Genomic DNA, 10,770 nt, shown 5'->3' on the forward strand with positions numbered 1-10,770 from the left:
ATTTATGGAACATTTTTTCTTTCGATTTTTAGCTTCGGAGATCAGCGAGTCTTCGGAGCCGAGTGTCGAAGATCAGGCGAGCGAGGAAGATAAAAGTTACAGCGCGGATGTGAGCCAAGCCAGTGATGTTGAAGAACTTCGTGTAAATAAGACATTGCAAGATGACCAGCAAGAATCAGACTTTTACGATCCCAGAGACGGTAATAAAAAGTTAATAACTAACTTAATTATTTCGTGTGTCTGCGTCTGTCTAATACACCTGATTCAATTATGTTTATGTGGCGCTAGGATAACTTGATAGTTGGTATATGGTATAATAATTATCGTGTAAGTGGCATCACGTGGTGGCATAAACTAGTTTAATTAAGGTTATTACGTAATATGGAAACTAAGGCCTGTTTTCCACTTCAACCGTATCGTATCGTAACGTAGCGTAATTCTGTTTCCGAAGTATTCGACCAGAACTAATGAGTTTAAAACAATGAGATACGCTACGCTTGTGATACAAACACGATATAATGAGTGAAATGAGTGTTTATATGATCACTCTTCCATCCCGGGATCCCGCTTAGACAGGACGAGAAATTGCCATATAAACACTCCATCCCACTTGGCCGGGATGTTTCGCGATAAACATACCTTCGGAGCATGTGTTTTTTGGCGTATATTCGTTTTCTACATTAAAACATGACGTCGAATGAACCTGTACTAAAAAATGAACTCCATATAAACACGCCATTCCGCCTATTGCAAGAACTAGCCATTGCAATTCTTGGACTTTCAAATGCATTTTAGAAATTAACTTGACTTCTAGAAATAGTACTCGACATGTTTTCTAAACCCAAATCGTTTACACACGTTGTGTAGATCCTGATATTTACATCGGAAGTCCGCTTCAAGACTCTCCCGACTTGGAAGAAAAACTCTCCATATTCATCGCTAAGTACAATTATGATCCAATGCTATATTCTCCTAACGAGAACCCAGAAATGGAGCTCGCTTTTCAAGCTGGAGATTATCTGTATGTTTACGGAGATGTCGATGGGGTATGTGATCGTAGAAAAACTCGCATTGATCGCAAAACCATTCTGATAAACGGTTTACAATCCTGGGGGCTGGGGCCGGTTGTTCGAAAGGCGTTTAGCTTAAACGGTGTACGTCCATTGACAATTAAACTATTTACATCGAAAAATTTCATCTCATGCAGTTGTTCAATAAATAGATAGTTTGGTTTTCATTTTTAACTTATCCACCGTTTAAGCTAAACGCCTTTCGAGCAAATGGCCCCAGGAATATATTGTTTTCAACTATTACAGGCTGATTAATTGTATAGAATTGTAGTTGATTCAGTTGTGAAAAAGATTGGCCAACTGTATCGGCGTTATTTTGCAGACACGAAAGTTCGTCCAAAGTTAACCTAATTTTCATGCACTGAATATATTAAACCTTTTAACATTGTTTCTTGGCCGTTTTAAATTCACAAAGCATTATTTTCGTTATCGAAGTGCCGTCATCATCTAATTTGGAATGACATATTGATGTTTTGAAACAGGATGGTTTTTACGTGGGTGAGCTCATGAACGGCGAACGCGGTCTTGTTCCTTCGAATTTTGTTGAACAAATCGCAGAGGAAGAGGCCATTTTGAAAGAAAGCGACGACTTAGGTATGAGACATGATTGAATTGTTTGTAATCGCTTGTCTTAATGTGCTAAAAAGTGTAAAATTTTCATTTCGAAACAAACCTTTATAATCTATATAGATTCTTAAAACAGGATTTTATTTACATTGTTTTTTTTCAGATGCTGATTTTGATAGCGAAGGTAAAGATTGTAAGAATTGTCAAAACTTTTTGCTGTATATTTTTGTTTACTTTCTTTTGTCTTTTAATCGTTTGTTTGTTTGTCGCCTTGTTTGTTTATACCCACATTCTAAGTTAAAATGAACTTTAAAATGTTTTATGCATAGGACACGTTTTTTACTTTCACCTAAAATTTTAACCGCGTGGTCTATCTTAATCATAACTTTCTACTTAAAGCCCCTGCTAAAATTTTTGTATAAATTTTCTAAAAGAAGACAGTTCAGACGACGAAATAACGTTAAAAGACGAGGATGGCGAGAAGAGAGTAATACGACCGAAAGCATTTTCGGGTAAATAATAAGAAAATTATGATTGATGTAACCTGAGTTGGGTCATAAAATCTTTAAGATAAGTTAATATATCAGGTATTCCAGCGTTAAATTAGATCAGATTGTTTAAAGGTTAGATTGAACATAAAAACTTCCTGGGCATAATAAAAAATAAGGGAGACAAATTAAGTGGGTATAAAAAACGTTTATCTTTATCAAAATTCTACACATTTTCCCTGCAATGTTCAGTCTAACTTCACGCACAATTCGGATAAAACCTTTCATCTTATAAATTCAAGAATTAACCTATTTTAATTACCGCTCCCTGCATGTCGAAGTTTTAAAGCTAAGACTGAATTAAGTTTTAAACCTCTAGAAACTCTCTCGACTAATTGTCGAGAATTAATTGCTATTTGAAAGTTATTACAAATTTCACGTCTTACTTATACCTAAATGTGGATTAAAGTTTTTGAACCTGTTTTCAACCGCTCAACATGTGGTGTGGCAGTAATGTTTGTGTCTCCGAACATATACTTCTCCACCTTTTGATAAACCAGTGAAGTGTTTTTTCAAGTCATTTTAAATCGAGTACTTTTAAGTGAATTTTTCCGCTTCTGTGTCGAAACTACGTCTCAACCTGCAGTAATAGATATATAAATCATGTAAAACACTTAATAGATGCACCTAAACATTTAAAAACGCGAAGAAAGTGGAAGCATTTTAAGTATAACATATCTATATGCAATTCTTATTAAAAACGTTATTCAACGTTATTAAAAGTATTTATTCTATTGTCAGAACGTCGTCATGAGATGTTTCGATCATCTCTTGATCACGTGCTAACTGAACAACTCGATGACATCCGGGAGTCTGAGGAAGACGACCTGGGAACGAGTTCCCTCTCCGAGGACGAGCTTGGAAACCGGAAAAACCAGAAAAACAAGAGCAATAAACCGGAAGCGGATCAGGTTTCTAGCGATGGATTGGATTCGATGGATTCTGATGTCCCAGAGCCACGTGAGTTATCAGGATTTAATGATCTTATTATGTATTGCTAGGGTAATATTTCAACTTTGCGAAGATGTCATGAGAAATCATAAGATCATGAATGACGCATCTCTTTTCCTATAAAGGAATGAAACATGTCTAAATCTGGTTATCGAATTAACATCTGATCATAATCACCCAGTGCAACATTAAAATAATCATGCACATAGCAACTTCTCTACACAACTTGTCATCGTCAAGTTTGCTTCAACAATTGCCTAAAATATATAGAGCCTGCTTTACATTTTCTAAGAATCTAGGATTTCCTTTGCCTGAAGTTACTAGTGCGAAAAAAGCTTTGCCTATCGGAAAATAAGTTAGCTGAACCATGCCTAAACTTCCCTACGTTTCGACCTAATCATCTTCACCAGAATTAGTAGGACTGTACTTTTTACGAAGACAATTAAAACCTCGCTCGATCCTCTGTAATCCTTATTTTACCCCATTTAGGCGTTCCATCACCAACTAAACTCTCTCTGGATCGTCAGTTTACGAACAGTGCATTAATAAGCTGGCGAGGAGCGCAGCTGCCCAATGATGAAATCCAGGGATACAATATTTATGTCGATGGGAAATTCAAGACCCAGATCAAAGGAAGCAAAAAGACGAACGTCGTTGTGGAAGATATCAAACCCACCGAGGTACGGCACTGATCTTATATATACACTGGATATAACATCCATGCTAAGGCTTTGTTTTTTATCGGTAAAGTTAATTTGCGTTCAACTGTTCTGCTATGCGCTTACCGTCTTACGAGAAACATCTTTACATTTCCAGACATATCGAGTATCGGTGCGAACAAAGTCGGTCAGCGGTGTTGAGTCACCTGATACCGACGCTACAATGGTTTTTGGTCCAGGTAAGGTTCTCTACGCGTACGACTACGAGTACAAGATTCGTGATTCTCGCGTGTTGTTTGCTTACGCCATCAGCCAAAACTTGTAGTCGCCGAGCTTTTGAGTACCAGTTTGTTTATTATTTCTTGCTCAAAAGGCCAACGACTACGAGTAAGACTTTTAAAGACTCTCCTAGGCGACAGGCACTTTTGTGACATCGATGATAACAATTCTTTTTGTTTCTGATTCTGATTGGCAAGGCATATCAAGTATTGTAGATTTCATATACTTCTTACGTCATTGCATACAGATGCCACGTTGTCGCCTAGCAACGTCGATGTAACCAAGATCACAGCCACGTCAGGAGAGCTTCAATGGTTGCCATCTCACAGTAGCTACCAACACGAGATTTTCTTGAACGAAACATTACTGGAAAATGTCAAAGCTGGTTGTTCATCTTTTGCGTTTAACGATCTTTCTCCTTCGACGCAATATCACATACGAGTGCGGACAATAATCCCTGGCCATCTTGAAATGTCTGGGCGTAAGCTCACAGAGAAGGATTTAAGTGCTGAAGTGGAGTTCACAACGGCTGATGGAGGTAAGACTATAGTTATATATAGTTATACACTTAAATTAATTGGATGCATATAAACGTGATGGGCCTCTCTGAGTTACACACCGGAAAAGCTGAAGAATTAGCTTGATCACAGTGGAAATCGAATCAGCGACCTTTGGTTTGCTAGCCCAGTGCTAATTTTTCAGCTTGTCCTGTTGGTAACTCGAGAGGTAGAAAAATATCCTTTTGAACATCGCAAATTAAACATGCCGGAATTGATCATTTTAAAAGGCGGTAAAAATTATCACGTATTTGAGCAAAAAATTGTTGTTATATTCTTAATGCAAGGCAATGTGTAGAAGTTTGATAAAGTTCTTTGCAGGGCTACATTTTGCAGCTGAGATGGGACGGCAGCTTGTAATGCAGACTGTCAAATGTTTGGTCTTGACGTCTATTGTAGGTTACAGTGATAATTCATTTGTTTAAAATGGTGTGATAAAACTTTTTCTGTTATAGGATTACCAGAGCCTCCTGTTGATCTTCGACTTTCCCAGCGGACGTCAGAGAACGTGGTTCTAACTTGGTTACCAGTCACTCTTTCTCTCGATGGCTACTCTAATGGTTATAAAGTGAGCGGTTATAAGATTTACGTAAATGATATTTATTGCACGGAGATTGTTTCTGCCTGTGTGGACAGCATAGTAATACCAGTGGAAAAACTGAGAAATCTCGGAAAGCGACACGACTTTTCGCGCATGCGCTTTGTTGTTAGAACGCTGTCCGTACTAGGCGAGTCTCTCGACTCGAATGCTGTGGAAATTTGCTCCGAAGATCATGAAATAGAATAGGACTTGTGGGAAGGTGGAAGGAGCTATCTTAAGTGTGAATAATAAAGATAAAAAAGATTTCGAGACAAGAAGTAATTCAGATTTGCGTCAAAATATTGATGGAGGCAATTTATTGAGTGATGGCAATGCTATAGTCTCAAGGGATTTGGCCCATTCTTTGGAAGCGAACTCTACAGCATTAGAAAGTAAAAACAATTCTGAATTGTCGAAAAAAAGCGTTGGAGAAAGCTGGTCTAATAAAGAAGGTACAAGGAACCAAGGTGCCTTTTCAAGTAATGAAAGCGATCAGGAAGACAGCGGCGACGGTGTTCACCAGGCTACGTCGAGTATGGATTCGACTTCGGAAAGTAGGACCAGTAGGAAATCGAATGTTTCCGAGGTTGCCGAGTTGAATTCAGGAAGTAAGGATGACAACGAGAACGTGAAAGATGGCGGACTAGAAAAAGATACGACGAGTGCCACCGATGTTCCTCCGACGCTTGTCCGAAGGCCACCAATCGTCAACCGGTATGATGTTGAAACGGAAAGTGAAAGTTATAGCACGGAGTCTAAGACCGTTGACACGGAAGATGAATTGATTGAAAGATTTGAACATTTTGAGGTAGGTTATCTAATTTGAGACCCATTTGCACAATATGCTGCGTATTTCGCTTTAATTTTCTCAGTTTTTCCCGGGTTTTATAGTGCCATGTACCTTCTGTCTAGCGTTTCAAATTCCGTAACTTTGTTCATGTAGATTTCGGGGAAAAACGAAGTCGACGTCGCCTATAAAAACGACGAAGACTATAAAAACATGAACGAATTACCCGAATGTGACACTCTCGGCGGTAATCATCCAGGGACTAAAGAAAACAGTTCGAAAAGCGAACCACGCGAAGAAGAAGATATCACAAGAAGCGATGGCAATAATACAGATTCTTCACCCCAGGGTAATGGAATTTCACAGAACAATTTAGCTACAGATCATCGCTCCTCAGGGAGCGAGACTTATAGCGAAAAAAAGGAGGACAAGAATCGCTCGAAAGATTTTCAAGCATTCATTCAGAATGCGGTGTCGGATGATATGAGCAGTGGGGCAAGGGGAGTGGTCCCACTCTGACTATTGGACCACCGGATTCTGAAAGCGAAACCGACACAGAATACGGGCCACCGTTATCTGTCATACACGAAGTTGATGAAGATAATCTCACCGAAACAAACAGTCGCACCTCACAAGATAGAACAAGTGATGATGAAGCCACTCTTTCTAATAAACAACTAACTTCTCTCCCGGATGACCATTCTAGGAACTCGAATCTAACTGGGAGTTGGAGCCGAACCATTACGTCCGATGACGAGGGTTTCCGAACTGAAGACGATGTTTTAGATCTCCTTGATGGCGAGGATGAGTCTATGATTGGTGGGCCTACGGTTGACAATACAACATCTACGACAAAGAAAGGACAAAGTGCGAGTACATCTAGGGTCGATAAGGGTAATTTTAGAACTACGAGTGATAATCGAAATGACACCGATTATAGGACAATTGGTAGTAACGATGAACAAACTATGGATAATGCTGAGATTTTGAGGGATAGAAGTGTTCAGAAAGATAAAATTGATGGGGTTACCCAGGAAAATGAGACAGACTTAGATTCCGTAAATCTCACGGAAAAGGCAAGCGGCAATACACAGGTAAGATCTGATGATAATAGTTCTAAGGGTGAGGAAGTTACTGTCAACTGTCACAATCAAGACGACACAGAACCTAATTCCGATGGAAATAAGACAGAAGACGAAGAGTCGACTGAAAATATTAGCGAGTCAAGTTGTCCCACAAGAGCGTCTTTAAGATCAGATAGTTCTCTTTCTGAAGAACCTCCTGCAGCTGAAAACGCTTTAGAGGCCATCATAGCTACGCTATCCTTGCCCGATAACTGCCGGGGCACGGTGCAGACTGGAAGCGATGGTAACGAAAACATTCCGAGTGGTTCCGAACGAACGTCCGAAGTCGTTTCTGCTGAGAACAGATCTGACTCGGAAGGGAGCGAGGTTGCTTCGGAACAAGTTCGTTACTACATCGCGTTGTATAGATATGACCCGATGACTATGTCGCCGAATGTGGACGGAGCTGACGAAGAATTGCCATTCAATGAAGGAGACATTATCAGGGTAAGTCAGTTTCAGAAACATTGTGGGAAAGGGATTGAATATACAAGTATTATTTAGCAGGATTCCCGGTTGAGCACGACAAAGGTAATAATTCATGTTCAAATCCTAAGTACTCGAACTTAATCCCTGAGATTAAGGTTAGATTTGGAATTAACTCCAATCAAAGATAATCTAAGACGTAATCTCAAGGATTAAATCCGTCTATTTAGGATATTCTGATAAACATTAAACATACTCATGAACTAGAGACTCAAAAATGAAACAAAAACAAATTATTGAAGGACAGAAAAACGTTAAAATATAAACTTTGGGATGTAATATAAATTATAGTATACAGTATATATGTATATATAGTATATAGTATATATATAGCATATATGTATAAATAGTAGCTATATAGTATATAGTATGTATATTATGTAATATATAGTATATGTGCTATTAGTATATATGCAGCCTCTTTCAAAGAAGTCGGCTCTGAATGTCATCTGAGAACAATCTTTGTAATGTTTTTCTTTGTCTCAGGTGATTGGTGATGTGGACGATGATGGTTTTCTCTGGGGTGAATGTAAACTCAAGCAAGGATTGGTTCCATCAAATATGGTCTCCGAAGTCGATATCAACGAAGCAGAAGACTTGTTTAACGAAGATACCAATGACGTCAGATTGCAAAATGAGCTGAATTCACATGACCAAGTCAATGGGGAACTGGACGTCGATATTATTTCGCAGAATCTTGGAGAGACTGGAAATAGTGGTGACAGGTTGTCGTTTTGGGAGAATTTGGAAAGTGATGATTTGCGACCAAGAAAGATGAAAGCTCTGTATGATTATGATCCATTGAGCGATTCTCCTAACGTCGACAGTGAGGTATGAAGTTTAAACCAGTTTAAATTTATACCAAAGGAAAGAGATGTGATGCATTTTTGAACTAACAATTTAGCTGTTTTAGTACGCCAAATTTTGGTGTTTAACAAAGAAAATAATTAGCTCTATACATTTTTGAGAAAAAAATTATCTTGCTGCAATTTGTCTGTAATCTCGAATGCAAAGAAACCTTGTTTTTTTTTGTTTTTTGTCATGGAATATTATAGGTTGAATTGAAGTTCAAGTCCGGGGAGATTATTTTCGTTTTTGGTGAGATCCACGACGACGGTTTCTTCGATGTAAGTGGGGCCTTTTCTTTTGACGATAAGCGAACGAATGGAACGATTCAATTCTTCCTGAGCACGTGCATGTTCACATTCCTTCAAAATTTAACCAGAAATATGCTAATCTATTTTAATCGCTGGAAGTTGTCTTGAATCATGTACTTTCTGCATCAATCTACATAGCTCATGGGCTTGATGAGTCTTTTAACACAGTGATGCGTGCATGTTTTCTGTAAAATGCCCAAAATTCCGAGTATTTCGGCTTGACTATTCGAGGGAAAGATCCCTTATAGTAGCAATGTAAAAAGTGAAGTTGCGGATATTTATCTGTAAAAACTCTTTTTTTGGGTGCATTATTCTCACAATTTAAAGCCAAAATACTGGGAATTTTGCCGACCATTGTCTCCACAGAACACAAAATCCATCTGCACGCGGTAATATTTGTTTGTAAAGACACAATTCTGGTTTCTAATTTAGGGCGAATTAAATGGTATTCGAGGTCTTGTTCCCTCAAATTTCTTGAAGCCCGTTGAAGAGATAAACCATGTTGAATTGCTTGCAAATGAAAAAACCTCAGATTCGAAGACAAAATCACCCTCAAATGCACAGGTTTGAGATTGTCATTTGTCAATCATTTACAAGACGCCAGTTCAAAATTATCTTTGTATTATACTGATATGTTGAATTCTGCTTTTTTAATTTCCTGCTCTTAACAAATTCTGACATCAAAACTCTAACACACAGTTTGATCAACGCTTGCTCCATCGATTTCCGCTTTTCTGGTCAGTGGAAATTACTCGTCTACTTCATTTTAGGAACAGTCACTGAACAACCTCAACCATAGTCCCACTGAAGATGGCGGAATTCCTCACAAGAAAAGGAAGAATATTTTCTCCAAGGGAAGGAAAATGTTTAAGAAAGCTTTCAAGTAGAAAAAGTCACAGGATATACTTCCGTTAGTAAAGTGTGCGCGTATAAATGGTGTAGTCAATTGAAAGAGACCAAATTGCTGTTAGAGAAGGTTTTAAAACGTATATTTTAATCAAAGTATAACGGGTGAGCGAAGTAACCTCGATACTTTTTAATGTGTTTTTTAACTAGTTGTTATATACTGCTTCTTACGTTCCCTGCAAAAATCTATAGCAATTATACTTAGAAAACATATAAAAACGTTCTGGAAACTGGATTCATCGCTAAGTATAGCTAATATTTATGGCAAAAATACAAGTTGGTGGCATATAACAATATGGCAACTAATATTGAATGTATTCTTTAAATTATCAGAATTTTACCCGTAGTATAGACCTGTTTAAACCCAGCACGCCTTATTCAAACCTCCGAGCCCTCGTTAAACTACAAATCACTTTTAGCTTTCGTATATATATTTAATGCCAGGTTTAAGTTATGTAAATAACAACTGTACAGATAGTGTACAAAGAAATGCTAATCTGACAACTTCACCACGTAAATTACTTCATAAACTAGCGTACTTTCAAAATATATCAGAAAATCGTTTAGCCAACGCCACTACGGCCAAATTATGCGATGTTCTCCGAGATTTTTCATCGAACTCAGTATTTTCTTATTTTTTTTAAATTGTTAAAAAAAGATTTGATTTGAACAGTTATAGGAGCCTGAACAATTTTATTTCAAGTAATTCACGATAATGTGGTAAAGGTGGATTACTTTTCTTCGATACAAGACTGCACATTATTTATCCTAAAATATTCTATGTAATATATCTATTACTGTAAAATGTTCTTGTATTAATTACTGTAAAGCTTATCGTTATATATATACATTCACAGATTATAACTTATTTTATAGATACTGTATATTAATATTATTATAACAGAGATTTTAATTGCAAATAATTTATCTAAATATACGAATTAAAAGAATTACTTTATTGTTTTATAGTGAAAATAAAATAAAATAAAATCGATATTTAGCCTAAAGTTCTTATCAGCTAGGATAAATATTTTGCGTGGAAGAATTGAGTCGAAATCTCAAGATCTACGGAATTTTATGCTTTTTTTCAAAATATTCA

The 10,770-nt window shown here is 37.5% G+C and overlaps 2 protein-coding genes across 2 annotated transcripts in view; both read left to right on the forward strand.

The window, feature by feature from the left end:
* The window catches only part of LOC114533032 (peripheral-type benzodiazepine receptor-associated protein 1-like), a 36,709-nt gene extending 31,291 nt beyond the window's left edge, over positions 1 to 5,418 (forward strand). The window contains exons 12-21 of the mRNA XM_028554607.1: positions 33 to 200; positions 868 to 1,046; positions 1,553 to 1,664; positions 1,801 to 1,821; positions 2,072 to 2,149; positions 2,927 to 3,145; positions 3,626 to 3,816; positions 3,953 to 4,034; positions 4,322 to 4,612; positions 5,087 to 5,418. Of these exons, the coding sequence (XP_028410408.1) occupies positions 33 to 200; positions 868 to 1,046; positions 1,553 to 1,664; positions 1,801 to 1,821; positions 2,072 to 2,149; positions 2,927 to 3,145; positions 3,626 to 3,816; positions 3,953 to 4,034; positions 4,322 to 4,612; positions 5,087 to 5,418 (1,673 nt within the window). The remainder of the gene's footprint in view (positions 1 to 32; positions 201 to 867; positions 1,047 to 1,552; positions 1,665 to 1,800; positions 1,822 to 2,071; positions 2,150 to 2,926; positions 3,146 to 3,625; positions 3,817 to 3,952; positions 4,035 to 4,321; positions 4,613 to 5,086) is intronic.
* A 328-nt stretch (positions 5,419 to 5,746) lies between these two features.
* LOC114533033 lies at positions 5,747 to 10,284 on the forward strand. The gene is made up of 6 exons (XM_028554608.1): positions 5,747 to 6,019; positions 6,490 to 7,569; positions 8,095 to 8,439; positions 8,664 to 8,735; positions 9,198 to 9,329; positions 9,536 to 10,284. Exons 1-6 carry the CDS (start codon positions 5,747 to 5,749, stop codon positions 9,650 to 9,652), a joined length of 2,019 nt encoding a protein of 672 aa, XP_028410409.1. The 3' UTR covers positions 9,653 to 10,284.
* Positions 10,285 to 10,770: the final 486 nt, after the last annotated feature.

The sequence above is a fragment of the Dendronephthya gigantea genome, unplaced genomic scaffold, assembly GCF_004324835.1.
Source record: "Dendronephthya gigantea isolate DGI-Jeju-01 unplaced genomic scaffold, DenGig_1.0 000083F, whole genome shotgun sequence".
Classification (NCBI taxonomy): domain Eukaryota; kingdom Metazoa; phylum Cnidaria; class Anthozoa; order Malacalcyonacea; family Nephtheidae; genus Dendronephthya; species Dendronephthya gigantea.